This window comes from Phalacrocorax aristotelis, chromosome 2 (assembly GCF_949628215.1).
Source record: "Phalacrocorax aristotelis chromosome 2, bGulAri2.1, whole genome shotgun sequence".
Lineage (NCBI taxonomy): Eukaryota > Metazoa > Chordata > Aves > Suliformes > Phalacrocoracidae > Phalacrocorax > Phalacrocorax aristotelis.
The window spans coordinates 53,782,550-53,801,883 of NC_134277.1; the positions used below are offsets into that span (position 1 = coordinate 53,782,550).

The 19,334-nt window shown below is 41.3% G+C and overlaps 1 protein-coding gene across 2 annotated transcripts in view; it reads right to left on the reverse strand.

Annotated features, from left to right (window-relative positions):
- Positions 1–662: 662 nt before the first annotated feature.
- Positions 663–19,334, reverse strand: part of NPSR1 (neuropeptide S receptor 1) — a 59,068-nt gene continuing 40,396 nt past the window's right edge. For both annotated transcript variants that reach the window (XM_075086136.1, XM_075086135.1), the window contains 5 exons: positions 14,623–14,824; positions 5,495–5,571; positions 3,463–3,552; positions 1,194–1,374; positions 663–1,070 (listed from right to left, as the gene is read on the reverse strand). In XM_075086136.1, the coding sequence (XP_074942237.1) occupies positions 977–1,070; positions 1,194–1,374; positions 3,463–3,552; positions 5,495–5,571; positions 14,623–14,824 (644 nt within the window). In that variant the 3' untranslated portion in view covers positions 663–976. The remainder of the gene's footprint in view (positions 1,071–1,193; positions 1,375–3,462; positions 3,553–5,494; positions 5,572–14,622; positions 14,825–19,334) is intronic.

Here is a 19,334-nt window from a genome sequence, read left to right on the forward strand (position 1 = left end):
TCCCTGTGTGGTTTAAGCGACATGGATGATTTACATAGCGCATAAGCCAGGGAAATGCTGCTGTGTGGCAGCAAGATTGATCTGTGCTGATGAAGTGCCCTGGATAACAGTTCCCCATAGGTGGAGTGAGTGCAGGGTCCCCAAAAGACTGGTCAGGGCCTTTGCTACAGAAGTACGTGAGGATCGTCTCACCTGATGCACCACAGGGTCTGAGAGGGGCTGGCAGATGTTTTGTTAATACAGAAGCCCAGAAATAAGTGATTGTCCAAATGTGTCACGTGGCAGCCCTGCAGGGACGCTGGGGTGTCAGCTACATGCCAAGGTAATACAGCAGGGAAATACTGGACGGAGACGATGAGCTGCAGGGATGATGCAGCTGGGAGGACTGGCATGAGCTGAGGAGAAGGGCCAGGAGAGGTGGGAGGCAGTAACCCAGCCCTTCAGCCCCGTCTTCTCTGGGTATCACTTCATAAACGGCTGTGTACGAAACTCGTATATAATTACATAGAGTGACAGTGGTGTGTTCTCATTGGAAAAGTAACAGTGTTTTCATTTTAAGTAGGGTTCCTGCTCTGTAATTACTTGTAAATACATTTTATCAGTTGTGTGAGCCATACAGTAGAGTAGATAGCTTTTAGTGATGCCTGAAAAACAGAGAGAAGACTCTGACTAAACACCATTTACATTGTTTTTTTGCCATTCAGAATACATATATATTACAGCTTGCTTGAAAAACAGAGGGCCAAGATGAGTCCTAACAACAGTGGCATGCAAATCCTTTGGACAGAGTTTGGCACCGGCAGTGTGAGTTTACTGAAGCTGCAGTGCCGATGCAAAATGCATGTGCTGCTTAACAGCAGCGAGGTGCGGGCTCTTTCCAGTAGGTGTCCATCAGCTCAGTGTGCTCAGGGCTTGTGGCGGATCCCTTCATTCCTTAGTACAGGTCCTGGCGTGTCTTTGCGGGGCATCACCTGTGCTAGATGTATTCTGGTTTGGACAGGATCTGCATCTCCTGCCCTCCATCACTCTTGTCCTGGAAAGTTCCCCCCAGCCTTCGTGTTCTTCTTTCCCTAAAGAAAATAAGGAATTGTCAGAATTAAACCAGGTGAAAACAGGTAGTCATTTTAGGGACTGTCTTTATGTGTTCCCTCCATTCTTATGGGCTAGTCAGGGTGACAGTAAAGGAGCAATACTTGAAAGGGGGACAGAGGCGGTTGCTGAAGAAGCAGTAGATGAGGGGGTTGATGGCACTGTTCAAAGCTGGCAGGTTCTGAATGATCACGGATGCGTAGAAGCGCTCTTTGGTCTCAGGGAGTATGTTGAAGTTGTCCAGGATATCAAAAAGAAAGTAAGGGCTCCAACAGAGAACAAATGCTGGAAGAGAGACAGAGAGAGGAAGAGCTTGACATCAGATAGTTTAGCTATTTAGGGAGGTAATCACACATGCATAGAGAGACTGTCAAAACACATAAATATTTGTTCATGTAAAAAAGCCCTCTCCCGCTTCAGGGTCTTATTTAAGAGAATAGTTATTAGATTGTGCTTTTATTTGTCTTTATTTTTATTTTAATGCCCGTAAAATATATTATGTGTGCTCCTCTAAGTGTTTAGAGTGTTCCCTCTAGACATATTGAGGCACTTTTGAACACTACACAACACATACAGGGTAAATAGGTAGCCAGTTAAAGCATCATAAGTTACAGTGAAGTGCTCTTTTAATGGTCCCCTGAGCGAGCAGCCAATCTAAACGTACACACCACCAAAGTGCCACTCCGTGACAGCGCTGCCTGTCACAGCCACCTATTAAAAAAGGGCTCTTAGACACCCAGGAGCAAGGAATGACACTCACTCACACCACATTACGGCAGACCAACATGTCATTTGGCATGCTGGTTGGAGGTGCTGTGCATATGGAGTGTTTAGGAAGACTCTCTAATTCCTATACCGCAATTTGAGAGATTAATTCGGGGAAGGGAAGAGAGGACTGCGTTGTTCATAGTCCCTGCTTTTGTTCAGAGGTGGTAGAAATAATAAGGCCATGGGTTTACCTTTATTTGCAGACATAGGGAATGAATCTGTCCCTCACAAATTTCTGTGTCATCTCATTTCGTAAAGGATTTTGATTAAAGATTTACATCAAAACACTGGGAAGGCAGTTCACTCAACTAAGCCATAAGTAGCTGAGTTGCAAATATACAGGCATCTGTGAAATCAGACACATGATCTCTCCCTGACCCAAATGAAACAGCAGAGTGACCCCATGCTTGCTTTCTTCTTGCAGTAATCAGTATTTCTTAGCTGGCAGTTAGCCAAGCACTCATTGAATGTGCAAGGAAGAGGTAAATTGCCCTCCTGTTTTCTAGAATAGCCAAACCGGCAGGGTCTATGCACAGATACAAACAAAATAGCACTGACTATGCAGGATTTTAAGTGGCTATAAAGAAATCCATGAATATTAGGTGCCTTAATCTACACGTCAAGAGATGGTGGGTGCCTCATATTGTCAAGGTCCTTTGAAACAGTGAGCATCCAGGTGAGCTCTTGACATCAGGTGGCTTTGCAATAGTAGTTGTTTCTGACAAAAGCTTTCTCTGATTGCCACGCAGAAAAGCTCAGACACAGAGAAGCTGTTCTTGGACTTCTGAAAAACATGAATCACTCTGGCCTCTCTCATGTCTGCAGATGCTACTCCTGAACAGTGGGCTAAGCACCTCAGTAGTAGCTCTTATCACAATATCATCTAATCTGAATTTTGTGTAGCATTGGAAAGAGGAGCGATCTCTTTTTCAGTGGTAGGGGACGTCTGTCAGCCCTTGGGAGTAAATAGCTTCGGTCGCCTTCCTGCTTGTCTCTGCAGCTAATCACAAGCCCTGTGTGATGCTGCCTTTATTTATCAAGACAGAATGTCAGCCTCCTAATTCCATCAGAATAATGTCATCTCCCTGGGAGACGGAGGACACCTGCACTGAGTCATCTGCTGCCCGGTCGGGAAAGGAGAGCTTGTTCTTCCCACCTCAGCAGGCAACACGCTTCTGACATCAAATTCAATCCCTCGCCTTCTCCTTCCTCTCCCTTGCATCCCCCAGCACCTAACATGCCATACATAGTCCCTAAGCCTTAAAGACAACTCAGTTGCCAAGTCTTCTGGCAGCCTGCATGGGGAGGAGAAGGCCGCTTCCTTTGCTCCTTATAGGCAATGCCTCTCCTTTACTTTCTTTTTGCACGTGAGGAGTTGTGCATATAATTTTATTTGAGTCTTATGTCAGATACCTAAAATAGGAGCTTAACAGCCAGGAGAGAGGGGAAGGACAAGGTCAGACCCCAAATCAGGGGGTCTAAGTAGAGCTCCTTCTCTGAGCCATCCACTGCACTTTATCTGCTGGTGATGGAGGGAGCTGAGGAAGACCAGCTTCCTAACCTCAGCAGCCTCCCGAGCTACCAGCTGTAGGGCTTTTCTCTTACCAAGGATAATTACGATGCTGTATTTGATCGCTTTCACTTTCGCCCTGGATATGAACGCACGACTGGTGTAGCCAGCAGAAGTTTTGCCACCTGGAGAAAGAACAGTTCAGCTAGTAAAAGAGTAGGGCTGCTGTGTGGAAGTGTCAGTGCATACTTCTGCAGGCAGGACAGTGATATGTAGGCCATCCTTCCCTGATGTCAGGCAGGGGCTCAGTAGTTCCTGAAATTCAGACACTTGCAAGCCTGCTCAAGTTGGACACTCAAAAACTGAGCCACCCAAACTCAAAAGGGGAAGTGTAAGCAGAAGAGATTTTCCCGAAGTGTTGTGGCAGCTGGGTATTCCTGATCCTCGAAACTTAGTCAGCTAAACCACTGCCTATGTGGCCAACTGTATCAGTCTAATAAAAACCATGCGCCATCACAGCTACAAAAACGCTACCAGTGTGGTGTTATAGGAGAACTTTTCTGAAAGGAACTGGCAGCTATAATTAAGAAAAGAGAAGAAACAACCTGGCAAAACAGACTACTTGCTCGTTTTTAACTGCATTTCAGTCAGAAGAATTTTAAAAGCTACATACTCTGTTCTCTTAACCTCTTGCTCTTTTTGATGTTTTGGATAATCAGTCATGCATTTTACTCTCCATGTTGCCTCAGTAATGAAATACGAAATGGTGTTAGACTAGCTTTTCAGAAATGAAGTGTGGCTTGAATTGAGAAGCAAACTTTATTCAGTCTCACACCAAGGCTGGTTGATCTCATTTCCTCCGAAGTCACACCAGTGTCTCCGAGAATCAAATTCTGTATTTGAATAACAGTACCAGCATAATTGCAATAATACGCCTGATTTCATTATTAATGTCAATTTGCTGTTCATGTTGCTGGGTCAGAATAATTAGGTTCACCATAATGAATACACAAGAAGGTCATTTTTTATCAAAACATCTTTAAACTTTTGTAGTCCAAACTTAGGACTGGAATTTTGATTAATGTAATTGGAAATAACTTTGTGTGCACAACTTCTTGCACCTCTTATAAAATCAGCATATCAAGGCTGTGTGTTTTTTAAAGAAAAAATACAAATGAAATTAATGTGAGCTTATTATCAGTGAAACATCCCATCTAGAAGCTTGAAATTAGTCCATATACATAGTACTGGACATCACTTGGTAACTTATGGAGCAGAATATACCTCCTGGATGAGGCAAATTACTTTTGTTTTCAAGACTAGTTGTCACTGATTGTGTCATGAAGGCAGGATCATTAGAAATCAATCCTCCTCAAGTTTTTCAAAGGAGGAGTAAGTAAATCTTAGATTATAGTTGACAAATGTCAGGTTATGACATAAAGATATCTGAATATGTGCAATATCACATTAGGACACTTCCTCCTGTAGCAGACATGATCCATGACCCTGCTACAGGCAAATATCAGCAACTTGGTTGCCGTGGTTTGATGTATTTCCACTCACCACTTGGCTGTGCTAACCGATTGTGTGCTCTTACAGTTTTGTTGTAAAACACATTAGTGTAAACGAACATACTTTTCTTCATAACTAATAGGAAAGTACCTGACAAGTGAGGATCTTGAAATGATGTGTGTTCTTTGACAAAATAGCTCAGAAGAGGCAAAAAAATGTTTACAGTCCTGGGGTGGAAAGCTCAGCTCATTTTATGGCTTTCCATAGCCAGGAATTTCTGAGCTTGACCAAAATCCAGACTTGTAAAGGCATGTGAAAACAATGTGTTTTCTAGCAAAGTTCTAGGAACAGGGATTGTAAGTTCTAGAATAAGGATTTTTTACTTTTTCATTCTTTTCTTGCGGAGGCTTTCTATCATTTCTCTAAAGGGGATTTAGTGTTAAAGGAAAGAAGGTAAACAATGTAGAAAAGAGTTATGAATGAGCAACTACAGAAAACCCATTCCCACTGCAGTGATGGGGGCCCAATGAGACACTGCATGTCCAGGTATTCCCAGGTTTGAGGGGCCTGGCCAGATTCAAATCACAGGCCAGAGACATGTGTGCTTAGGCTCACCAGGGCAGCTGGATAGGATGACAGCCTGAGCTTTGCTCTTCATCCAGATGGTTCGAATCACGATTGAGTATATGATGCTACAGAAGGGAAAAAGTCATTGGTATTATAAGGCACAAAAAATTTAACTGACATCCCAGTCATTTGTGCTCTATGAATACACTTATCTATATGTAAGGAGCTCATAGAGATGACGGGACTGCATAGGAATAATAATAATGACAACAATAACAATAACAATATCAATAACAATAATAATAATAATAATGACAACAATAATAAAATATGACTCTCCTGTAGTAATTTTCAGGAGCAGATCTGAAGAGTTTTCGCAATGGAAGTTGTGATTGTTATCCTGGCTTTGCAGATGTCAAATCTGAGGCTCAGAGGAATGCAGTGATTTGGCAAGATCTCACAGACAAAAGCTTGTTGGGGATTTTGAGCTAGCTGAGACCAAATCTGCCTGGGTACCAGCCCTGGGACGCTACCCCTGAAATGGAGGAAGCAAGGGGTGGGACCAGGTTTTGCTGCATGTCCACTTCTGGTTTGGTGCTCCTTTATGAGTATGAAGCTGACAAATAAAATGTTACCCTGGGGAACTTGGTAGGGGCAAGAGCCAAGGTGTTATTTTTCAGGTCTCAAGGTCCTGGGATGGAAATTGAGGAGTACAGAATTATCAGGTAGATGGGAAGAGTTAGATGATTCAAAACTAGATCCACCACAATTTGTATATTTAAAGGAGAATATGCATATAATTTTAATGGGAAAGATGAAAAGTGACTTAGTCCACAATGACCTTGGATAGTTATGACCTTTCCCTAGGCGAAAGCAAATCTGGAATTCTATTTATTTAATATAGAATAGGCAAAAACAATTCATTCAAGCTGAAGAGCTGTTTGAACCCACTTCCTGGATGAGGATGTTACTTTTTCAGCAGTTTACATACAAAAAAATTATGAGGCCTTGCTCTGTCTGCCTTTTCTCCTGCCGGCATGCATAACGTGCAGCTAAGAACCACTAAGCAACAGCATACTTTTTACTGGTGTTTTCCTTTTTAGTCTACTAAAGAAGAAAAAATAATTTAAAAATATTTCAGCTAATGCACTCAGGTTGCCGTGTTTCTCTGATGTAAAAACCAAGCATCATAGCAGAAGACATTTCGTGCTGTTTGCAATACGCTGCAGTGTTTTGGGGGGGCCTGGGGCAGCCTGACCATTAATTGCCATAAACCTTAGTGGTGACTGTGAAAAAGGTGCAACTAGGGAGATTATTCCAGGGTGTTTTATGGAGACAAAAATGTCTTACTATCATGTTGTTTATTTTTATTATCAGAAGAGACATTATTTTTATTAGAGCTTTCAGACTGATGTACAAGCCTTTCCTACAGCACCCTCCATTCCTAGACACGCTCGCAAAGGCAGTATTTGTGTGCCTTGGAGGTTTCCTTTCTGTGGAAGTTTGAGGCATCTGGTTTCCAGGCTCAATAGGTGAGAGCTGGAAATCCAACAGGTGACCCTGGGCTGTGCAGCAGGGCAGTAGCATACTTGCCCAGTGAGGGTTTTGCATGCATCTGCCACGGACTCCAGCTTGCCCTCCTTAATCCCTTCAAAGTTCCAGCATGGCTCCCAGCTGACTTGAACATTTTCCTTTTATCTTCTGGCTTTTCGAGAACCTGTTTATTTATCAGCTGGTGCTGCTTGAGAGCCCCTCTGTACTTTGTGCTGACAATGGTGGAAAATTCATGTATCATTTCTGCTTTGATTGTTCCAGTGAATAAGAATGTATTACAGTGATAATTGTTGTCATCTCAAGAAAATTTCCAGCCAACTCCTAAAAGTCCTGTTTCTATTTTCTCCTTAGCCTGCTCTCTCTAGCCTGAACTTTTTATCTGCAGTTGAAACAATATCCCCTCTGATGTAGAACTGCATGTGTCCAGCAGGACACATTCAGAGTTGCCTAAAAATCAGGACGAAGGAGCCTAACTCTGTAGTCAAAATATTCAGGCTCCCTACTTCCAACTAAGTGCCACAAGGATTGAGTTATGAAGTCAGGCTCCTCACTTGCTTTCCCTCCGACCTTAGAAATCCTGCCCTCTTGGCTGCAGTCTGGTAGAAGCCTCCCTTTCACCGGATGCAGTTATGGCAGCTGTCTTCTTCACTTGGCATTTCACATATGAGATTACATGCTGTTTCATTTGAATCCTTAATTTTTAGAAGTCCAGGGGAAAGTTTAATTCCTGGTCTAATCCAGTGGCTTCTAAAGTGCTGCCAACATAGTGGATTTGTACTGGTGTTTTTGCCTCTGTTCATCTTTCTTTTCTCTATAGCTGGATCCACTGGAGCCTTCCTTATCGGGAGGGGACCAGAGAGGACCAGAGATGGTGTAAAGCTGCTCAGGGTGTGTGTCAGGAAAGACGAGTCACTCAGCATGCTAGGTACACTTCCCAGCAACTGTTTTGCCAGCCACAATTATGCCTTTATGTTTTGAACTCTCTGGGACTGCAGATCTTATTAGGGCCAATTTTTCTTTTTTTTTTTTTTCCCCCAGCTCTGCTGGCGTGGAGCCAAGAAACTGGAGCTTCCAGAAATGTGTCACCCAAAGCTTAAGATCATAAAAGGCATCTGTGTGTGTGTTTCAAATCTACAATAATAAAAAGAGATCACTTATGGAACAGAAGTTGTATTTTTCTTAGAAGGGAAAAGCAGTTTTTTTCAGAATGCATTTGTAGCCTCTTTCTTTCTGTAAAAGGTGGCTGGAGGAGGACGTGGTGGTTGGTGAAAGGGTGAGAAGAAATTCCCACTTGATGGAAAATGAAGTGGCAGATGAGCAAAGAGTAGCAGGGGATGGATGACAACTGGTATTCAGATGGACAGGAGGGTGTGCAGCAATGGTCTGCACCATTCTGACCATACGGTAATCTCTGTTTCCTTCCTCTCGACATCAAGCTACTCACCCTTCACTGACAAGGTGTAAAAGCACACTGCACACGTTGCCACAAACCTCATTTTCCCACACATGTAACATGCCTGCATGCTGCTTGCTCTTGTCTCCACTGAAAGCACTGGGAGATGTGATGTATTGTTCGTTAGGTCCAGATGTTGTCAGGTTTCTTTGTGTCTGTAAGTGTGTAGTGCCCTCATTTTCCAGCCCTCACTGGGGATTCTCGGTGGCTATAAAACACGTGCTGTAGTCATTTCAATGCATACTATGATATTAAGATACTATATGAGTTGTTATGGCCCGTTATTTACAGGTGAGAGACTAAAGAAAGGGAAGAAAGAGCTCAGGTGGCATAGTCAGACCTGGATAGAAAAATAATCCAAGCCTTTTGGAGAAGGAGCTGCTCAGGCTTTGAAGACCACAGGATATAAAGGGCATGCTGTTGATCTGAAAACGCAGTGATTTTTCTAGTGTGTCTGGAGAGGTGGCAGGAAAATACAAGAATATGCTTCAGATTATGGATGTATCTCAGCAAATTAAATTCATTGCACCTCCAAAAGCAATTTAGCTTGATCCAAATTCTGAAGGGCTAAGATGCATGTTCATTGTAGCATGTTATTAGTTAATGGTGTTGTTTAATATGGCCCCATTGGTAATTACCGCATTCTTTGTTCATGCAAATAACTAACTTATGGTTAGTCATACAAATGCTACCGTGAATAGTCCCACTCTGTCTTTATTTTCAATTCATAGACCACTTCCCTTTTGGAAAATAAAATGCCTTCTGGTAAAGCTATGTTGATATTAACAATTATAAAGGTTATTGATCTGCCCACTCTTTAAACACAGTTTTTTTGGTTTGTTTTTTTTTTTTTTTTTTAATAAATTATTTCATTATGATAGTGGCCCACCCAGCCTCAGTATTTACTAGTAAAATGAGCCTTTACCATGGCAAAAGGTACACTTAAGCTCCCTGCTAATTGCTTGTACTTATCATCCAGCATTGCTTATTGTTCCTTGTACTTTATTTATGCAAAGTAATACAGCTGCATTATGTTTTATGGTAGCTAATTTACAGCACTATTTATCCAAAGACAAAAGGCATATGTAACTTCATCTGAAGAAACCATTGTAGGCATGTGTAATGGGTAAGCTAATAGAAGGGAATAAATTAGAACATATGTGCAAGATCTAGGCTTTTTTATTTTGAAATGGAAATTGCAGATAAAAATTATTGTGCTCACTAAATCAAGCTCAAAAAATGACCTTTGGTATTTTTATTAATGGTATTTTTATTACCTTTATTTGATTTAATTCAGACAAATACCTTTTATTTAGTCTATTTTTTATTTCATTGCAATGTCTTGATTTTCGTTCTGTATTTTTCCTTTTATCTGTTTCTGTTTTTTCTCTTCTAATTATTTTTATGCTGCTCCAAAGCAAATGTTCTCTTTGGTGTTTTGATTTTAAACAGCAGATGGATATTTTTTTTCTCTGTGCTTCAAGAGGAACTTTTGCATTTTTTTTAACCTGAATTTGAAATTATGTTAGATAAATGCCTATGTATTGCATTTGTCAAGTTAAAATATAAAAAAATATATTTGTCAATCATGAATAACAGCTAAAAAGACTCTGAATTTCTGGATACTCAAGCGCCAGAATATAATTATGATTTGGCACGGAGTAGTGATACAGAATAGAAATCCAGTAACTCTCCTGTCTCCCCATCACAGGACCTGAGGGGCCCAGGTGCAAACATTTGCAGGAGAAGTCTGTAATCTTGATTTGACCCACATTTAACCTCTGTTCAGCAATGTCCCAGAGGTATTCAACTGTCACAGATACAGCCTGAGCTTTGCTTGGCATATCTTGATGTAGGAGAAATGGCTTTGGTTATAGCTGAAGACACTTGTTCCAGAATAGGAGAGAACTAATTACTGCAAGATGCCTAATTATTTTTTCTGAATTTTCTGGGTTTTGGTAGGTTGGCAATATCAACAATATCAGAAAAAGCAGTAGATTAGTTTATATAAGAAGGAAGAATAGGCTATCTTTCTAAGTGGCACAAAGAAGAACCTGATGCAGGATCTGTGGATCTCCCTGACTGACACTGAGGTAGTGGAGGAGGGGAGCTTTTGTATGAAAATAACAAATGTTCTCCCCTTTTCTCAGCTCTCAAAGATAACCACACACTTGGGTTAAAAATCTAATCACAGTTTTTCATTCTCTTTTCATTATTCAGGTCTTGTTCATTTGTATTATAATCAGATAAAAAACTCACCACAAAACCACAAGCTGTTTTATAACTGATTGCTGATTCTCCAGTTGTGAAGAAGAGGTCAGAACAGACCTCCCAGGTATTTAAATCTGTCAGGGCTGTTGCAGTTTTGTTCATAGATTGTCTTTTTATATATACATGTTAAAAAAAAAAAAAAAAAGACAGATTTTTGTTTTAATCTGGTTCGTATTTTGTCTTGGAAACTATAGGGTTTGCTCGCACCACATCTAGGGGATTAGTTTGGTGGTGGAAGGGTTTTCCAGACTGAGCATAAGGTTATCAGCTAAATAATTCATTCCATGGGCTGCAGTGTTATGAATAACACAACTCCTGTGAGTTAGTTGAAGGCTGTGTCAGGAACATGTGAAATCAGCTCTGCCGAGAGAGCTGAGGGATGGATGAGAGAAGCTTAAAAGATGATGGTACCTGGACTGTAGCAAGTGAAAACCGCTCAGCCAGAGCAGTGTGTCAAGCCCTGCACCTGAAAAGTAAAATTTTATCCTCTGTATGCACTTCAGATGATCTGCGTCAGAAAAAGTGCTGTCATCAGTGAACTGCTTTGCTCTGGTTTTCAGCAGATTCAGGCCACAGAACTAATTACAAATTAACTCTGCCAGCCAGCGTCCCACACTGCGTCAGGCACCTGCCATGAAGCTAAATCAGAGTGCTTTGGCAGAGAAAATAAAGTAGCCGTGCAAACAAAATGAATTATTGCAGAAAAGGTCTTATTCTTTCTCTGTGTGCACCCTGCATCACTTCCTCAATAAGTGTGGCGTGTGCCTTGGCTTCTGGTTTATTCATATTCCCAGCTTTGTAGATACTGATCCTTGACTTTTCAGTTGCACATTTATGGATCACCTCTCCATTGTAATGTTGTGGCCTTTTTTTAATAACATCTTCAGCTAAAGGCCATTAAATTTAAAAAAAAAAATCACAAAATGTCTTCCTTCATTTACTGAATAACACCTTTCATTTTTATAATTAATATTTTGACAGAGTAACACACAGCCACAATGAACGTGATCTCTCTCACTCACCCTTATGAAACAGTGTCTTGTTTGTCATCAAATCTAGTGTGCATCTGAAAATACTTTGTGGAACAAAACTTTTGCAGAGAAATTGAATCCCTGCAGATATTAACAGCCATTGCTGCTGTTCTTTAGCTGCAGACTGCTTCTCAGGGTATTTATATGCTGCAGCCACATTAGGTGCATTAGCTTTAAACTCCTGTACTGCCAAGAAATTTTAAAGAAATAGATGTCACCTTGAGGCTATGTTGACAGATGTTTTACAGATGCATCAGCTGGGAAGTTGCAACCTTCAGCTGTATGCTTGAAACTTGAAAAAATGTTCTAAAAAAATAGCCAGTTCTTTCCAAACTGCATGGCATTTGTTCATAATGTCTTTGCTTACCTTGCCCTGATGGTAATCCTCTTTTTGTATGGTTTTAGACAATCCTCTATATTCTGAAGAAAATAGTATCACTGACAACTAGAAATAAATGGGCAGAAAAAAATCCTTCCCTGTCTCACCCCCCTTCCCTCCTCCCAGTGCCCGGTACCACTTAGGATCTGTCAAGACTTTGACTTCCACTGGCAAGGACGTGGGAGCATTTATGTTAGTGTACACTGAAACCAGGAACGTGTCTGGGCAGGCAACGGGCACCGCTCTGCCCCGTGGCTCCGAGGCCAGGGTTTTAAGTTCCTGTCCTGCCATAAACTTCTTGTGTGAAAGTCACTTAAGGTTAAAGCTGCAAAAAGTTTAGGATGCTTTATTCACGTCTCAGCTGTCAGGGCAATCTAATGAAATGCCAATTTCACTGACTTTCCCTTTCCCTCATGTCTTCATTGCCTTCTTGCTTCTGGGGATTTACTGTAAAGTAAGTCACAGAGCTGATCTGGTTTGAATATCTTCCTTTGGCAGGGAGGAGGGGAGCATAATGTCAGCAGCTCTGAAAAATTTGCTGCTATGTAGCTTGCCTTTTCTTGGCAAACAAGTATATACACCATGTAAGAAGGAGTGGCTGATCTGTAATAGAAAGCATGCAAATCTAAGTTTGAGTGTGAAAGAGAAGTTTCACACACCTGTGGAATGATTGGTAATTGGACAGGCTATGGGGCTTTTTCTTAAAACACTTAAGATGCTAGCCAGAATTTCCTGATCGCTAGCTACTTGAGAAAATTCATAACAAAACTCCTCTCATAGTAACAGCCAGCCTCAAAGTTTTCTGGTGCCATTTCTTTTGCACAGTTAAATTACTTTTTGTCTCTTCTGTATGTGTTTATTCTTTTTGCTGCTAGTGCTGGGCTGTAGATCCACCCACATTTTTATTTAATATTCCCAAGAATATTTTTTTGGTTTATTTAAAACTAGGCTGGTTCTAAGATACAGGGAAAAATACAAAGATTAATGATCCTGTTTAGGAAGAAAGAGCAATTGGACAACTGGGAGTAGTTTTTCTCTATTGCTGTCATGTCCTTTCTTTAAGGAGAACTTCTCATTATTTTGTTTGTTATATCTGTGGAACCTGGCACCAAAAATGGAAGGTTTAGCAAACTGTTGTGTTATAAGCAATGTATAAAAATTGTCCCTTCTCTCTAGGGAGCAACACTGGTCAATGTTGAATCTGTATCAAAAAGTCAGCTAGATGAGTTCAAGCATCATGTGGGTTTGAGTCTATCAGAGACAAACTTGTTGCCATTAGAAGCTACAGAACTTAAACCTCTGTGATTAAACAGTAAGAAACTTCAAGGCACAAGTCAACTGGAAAGGAACTAAACCCACAACATACTTTTTACTATTTAGCCTATGTAGCCGGTCCTGTCATCGTCTAGAAAAGATCACCCCCCGCACCTGCTCTCACCTGGGGTGCTAATGAGCAGGAGGCTAAGAGAGACTCATGGCTCATCACCTGCTGGAAAAACAAATGGACCAAGAGAGGTGTCCAAGTGACATGTAAACATAGTTCCTCTCTCACAGCCCAAACAGCATGTCACAAATTATGGGGGAATAAAGGAGTCCCAGCAAGTCTTCTTTGCCACAGAGAAGAAGGGATGGACACCAAGAAATCCTGTTGTAACCTTGCTACTAAAAAGGAACAAAAGGGAAAGAAAGAAAAGGGCTCAGAGAACAAGTTACTGCCACCGGCAGCCTTTCATGGCAGTTAAGAAGCCTCACTCCCCTTCCGCATCAGTATTTGACTGCTCCTTTGCATTGGTAGCTCCTCATGGCTGGGTAATTTCTGTTCAACAGCAGCTAATGGCAGTGCCTCAGAGGGAGGCAATAAAATTCACTGATCACTAAGCACAGTCTGGGATATTAGTTGACCTCAGTTTAAAATAGATTCTGCTGCAGATTGTCTTTGTAATTTTGGGCAAATCAGTCTCAAATATTTGCAGCTCGGGTTTTCCATTACAAAACGGGAAAGATTTTATTTCCTCGTATCCTAAGAGTAGTTGGCAGTTTCAAATGCTTGGAGATCTGTTTCTGATCCTGGTGAAGAAACACTCTTCTAGTACTATGAAGTTTGAGAGCACTTTAAGTTAATTTTACTTTAATTAGCGTTAAGTAAGTGTGGTTTCCTCTTCTTTTATTAAAATTATGTTTTGTCATAATAGCTAGACATCCATACTGGATCTATAAAGATACGTTTCAAGCCTAAAGCTGTGGAGATAAGTGGATACACTTAGAGATTCAGTCCTTTTTTTCAGAGAAAATGTTTCTGGCTATTTATACCTCATGGAGAACACCCAAAGCAAGCACAGCGGCCCATGCATTTTGTGATAAAAACTGAAGCAGCTACAAGGCAGGTGTGGAAATGAAATCGTAATGAATGAGTAGAAATTAAAGCATTAAGCTGATTGCACACTTGACAGCTTTCACCACACACTTGCTGCCTGCAGTTCAGGCTTACCTGATAACAATCAGAGGAATGAAGTACACCAGGAAAGCCACCACCGTCATATAGGGTATCCAGTAGGAGTCATCAGGCCAGAGAGCCCAACACTGCACTTCCCCATTGGAGAGCTGCCGTTTCCCAAAAATAATCAGAGTCGGTATGGAGAACAGGAAAGAGAGGCTCCAGGCCACTCCAATAAGAACTTTTGCCTGTCTTTCTGTGCAACAGAGTCAAACAGACGGTGTTAATGGGGGTGCTGGTGCGACTGGTCGCTTGTAACAGTACTGTTAGAAAGGCAGGGAGGAGGAGGAAACTGGGTGAAGAAAGGGAATCTCGGGCTGCCGCTGACTGATGCTAAAGAGACTGCAAAGGAGAATTTCATCTCTGCCTTGTGATAAAAAGTCATATTGTTATGGGATTATATTTTACATGTTTTGTTTAAAGATGCCAAGGGCCCATTCAATCTGAAACGCTATGAGAAAGGCACTGGTCAAGGTCAGCAAGTCAGAAACATGAGATGTAAATGCTTCCTCTATGCCACCAAGACACCATGAATGAATGCAAAGGACTACAGGCTTGCCCTAGTGCATGCTTTTACCCTGGCACAGCAAAGCGGCAGTCAGTAGGAAGACAAAGAGACAGAAAAGGAGCCCTTGTGCTACAGATAACAGAGGAAGGCCTAGACTCGGAAGGATTACTTAAAACATAAACTAGGTTGGAGCATACTAGATGTACTGGTGGCAGAAATGTCCTCCTTGGAATGGAAATCAAACACTTTGATGTACCTTGTGGTGAGAAAGCTTGCAAAACATTTCCTATCAGGAAAGAGAAAATGCCTCAGTTCAGGATCAGAACAAAACTGCACAACCAGCTGCCTTTAACTCCAGCTGCAACTTTACTGCCCCAAAGAAACATGGTCCTGGAGAGCTCAGGCATCTGCAGTTCTCTGCATCATGGCGGACACCAAACCGAGCTCCTGTTGATGGGCATATGCCCAAGGCATGCCAAGGGTGGACTGTGGACTGCTAACCGTGAGACAGGGCAGATGACGGTGGTGTGGTGCTCAGGTGCTCAGCCCTGTTTTATCTGCCACAACAGATATCGACTAGGAGATCCTGCTGGACCTCATGGTGAAGATCAGGATCCCAAAATGCTTGGCAGGTTTTGGCTACTGCTTCCCCTGGACTTCTGACCTCCTCTACTGCCAAGTAGCGAAAACTGGTAGGAAGCCAAATGATGCCTGGTGGCACACATGAGATTTTATAAAAATCAATGGGTTGGAGCAAACAGCCCCAAGGATTTCGTTTTCACAAATCTGCATCTTCTGGCTAAAATCCAGGTAGGTCTAGCCGAAAAGCATGCGGAAGAGGGCTGATCTGGGGCGTACCGGTGATTCTCAGCAGCGGTTATTCCTCCTGAGTCAGATTGAAAGAGGAACAGATGGGGACAGAATTTTTGATCTGGGAAGCTTTGGTGTTGAAATACTTTATTGTCCTACAAAATACCCAAGGTTGTGTGTGAAATGGAAACTCACTTTAAATTATGTGTATCAAGAAGAATGTCTTTCCTCCTCAAAGCTCAAAGAGCAATATGAAAGTGTGTGGGAGAAACACTCAGAAAGTAATTTTATGCTTTATAAAACATCAGATGCAAATATTCACTTATCCTGCTCATTTTTAAATGTTATTCACATTCAGCAAAATACGGTCTTGCTAATCTAGGGCTTAAGGGAACTCTGATGACATCTATGTAAGTGAGAGTATTAGATTAAGTCTATAAATAATGCACAGACAAAGGAGAACTGCAAAGTTTCCCAGTGTGTAACAGAATAAACTTAGCAAAAGGAATATTAAGAGTAAGTTTCACAAAATACTTCCTGACAGAAAGGACTTTTCAATTGTGAGTGAGCTGCTTAAGCTACAGAGATACAAGCCTCAGTGGGGCCCACCTATCTGTTTTGCAGGGGAAAAGATCACACTTGGATAATATACTTTATTTTTTTTCACTGTGTAGCGATGCCCTTAATTTGAAAAGAAGTGGGCAATTTGGGTTGGGCAAGAGTGGTATTGCCTCTTTGTGTTTTATAAAATATTACCTGCGATGTTCATTTAATTTTGTTTTTAAATGTCCCTCTTGTTTGGTAGAATATGGCCTTGCTAGTCTAAAGGGCTTTACGGGGCACTGATAACACCTAGGTAAGTAGATAAAACCATCAGACTCAGGTTAATTGGCTGCCTCACGAAAAGGGATTTTTTATGTTGGTTTTATTCTAAATGCTCTAATTTGCTCTAAACACCAGCAAATCATATAACTAGAACTATAAAATTTATAAATGGAACCAAATCAATAACAGCTTTTGAAATACAATATTCTATTCAGCCAGTCCCCGTATTCTCCTTTAAAAACAACATTGCTTTTCAAATGGAGAATTTTTCATACTGGAGTGGTCAAGACTAACACCCAGGGTTGGGGTGGGAATCTCTCTGGCACTGACTCTTAAAAGACATTTTCATGTCACTGTCCCCTTTGCCTCGTTTCCCCCATCGATGTGCTGTGGCCGTGCTTTTGTGCACATCTGCCTGCTCCCAGCAACGTCTGGTGGGGAGGCAGCTCTTTTGAGGAGTTTTGCTCCCAGCTACCATGAACGGCAATGCTATGCAATCCTTCTATAAAGTGAGTGTCATTTTAAAATTAGGTTTTAAATCCAGAGAGAGCGAGTTGTTCCAGAATCTCATTGATCTGATGGACTTCAGCAACATTTGCAGCCCAAAGCCATGCAAGGGACAGTTTACGCCTACTTGGGTTCTGTCTTTTACTTAAGCAGTTCTGTTGTTGCCTGTTGCTTAGTTTGTGTACTGTTTCAACATGGTGAACTATTCATAAAATGCCTTCTGTTATAACTTTTCAGTTTCTTTTATTTTCAATCTTTATTTTACGAATTTTTTAATGACCCTTTTGGTTATGCAATTAGGTACCTCATACAGTAAAAACGTTAGGATTAGAATGTATAATTCTTCCATATCCTGCACCTTCTGTGGTTGTTTATGTATTCACGAAGAGAGTATAAAATATTTAACTGTCAAAGTTTCTTTTCTTAGAAGCCATGCCAAGTACAGCTCATTGCAAATGCTTTTTAACATGACTCGAGGCTAGTAACTAAACCACGATTTGAAATTGTTTGACATTTTCAAAGCAAAATGTTTGATTTTTTTTTCCAAAATTATATTTCAAGGCTACATGGAAACATAATTTTTAAAATTGGTAAGGAGAAACAACTCTTTTGTTTTTTGACTGAAGGATTTTTGGGGACAAGTGTTTCATTTTGGGAAGAAATTTGCCACAAGTTGGCTCAGAACTGTTTTAAAGTTTGACAAAGTTTTGTAAATCTCTCTCTTCTCTGCCTACAGAATAGCTAAGAGGGCATTTCAAATGCACCCCCCCACCCCCGACCCCTCTGCTAGGAATAGCTGGGTGCAAAAGGTGACTATTCCAGGAAGTTGCTATGGCAAATATACCACCCTAGATAGTTCTTCTGAATTTGTAGCTGCCTCCCTTTTCCCTTTGAACATGGTCTTTGCTTGTCCATTAGTGTGTAGCCAGCCTTTGCCAGAGGCAGGTGGGCTTTGCCAGCGTTCTCTCTGCTCGTGGCCTGTTCCCCCACCAGCAGAGCTTCACCCAGCTGATGGCTCTGCTGCCCCTCGGCTGGGTGCAGTGTCTGTTCTTCTTGATTCTTAAAAAGGAAAGAAAAAACTTTATGGTATAATTATGGGAAATGGGACAGAGTTAAAAAAAGACTTTTATAAAGGTTTGAGGTGGCCTAGTGGTTTTTTTTTAAATTTCAAAGCGGCTTGCAAAGATTGACCACCAAATTCTTTACTAGGCCCAGGTGGTAATTTAGCAAATGCTGCTTTTCCTGTACCACATATGAAGATGAAATGTCAGCGAGCCTATCTCACAGCTTACCCTGCTCAGCCAGCTGTTGGTGCTTCAGGTGGTTTATGTGCTCTTCCCAGCCTGGCTTAACATGGGCAGTGCATCCCAAAGCTTGCTGAGAAAACCTTGATATCAGGCCCCCTGCTCTGAAAAAGTTGGTCTCCATGCTGGGGAACATGAGGCTAAATTTCACAAAGTATTTGAAGTTTTCAGAACTTAACATCTGCCAAAGCTGCACCACTGCCTGGGCTGTGATTGATGCATCGGTTTTTAGGGCCAGAAAGGACCATTAATGTGATCCCCTGAATAGAGCAGGCTGTCAAAAGCCATGATTATTCCAAAACAAGGATAATGCTTGAGTCTGATTAAAGTGTGACTCAACACCTCATGGTTCTTGTAATTGTTTCACTTCCTCCGCACCTGCTACTTTTGTTTATTCACTCAGTGCAACATACTTAATGTCCCACTTTAGGCTAGGTAGGAAAGAAATCACGCTCTTTAAATTGTACTGCTAAGCAGCCAAGATATATTTGAGTGCTGTAAAAATAACAAATAGAAGAAATTGCCAGAAACAATTGATATCCAAACTTATATGCTATAGTTTTTAAGCTGCCTCATCAAACTGTTGTATGAATTCTTAGTACTGGACTCTCTATCCAAGTTAGTTTTTAGTATGAATAAATGAATATATAGCTGTTGTGGCTCCTAAAGTCAGTATAGTTCTACGAGGGATAGCTTTTGCCCATAATAACCTTCTCAAAATGCTGGAAGATAATGAAAAACTCTATACTTTT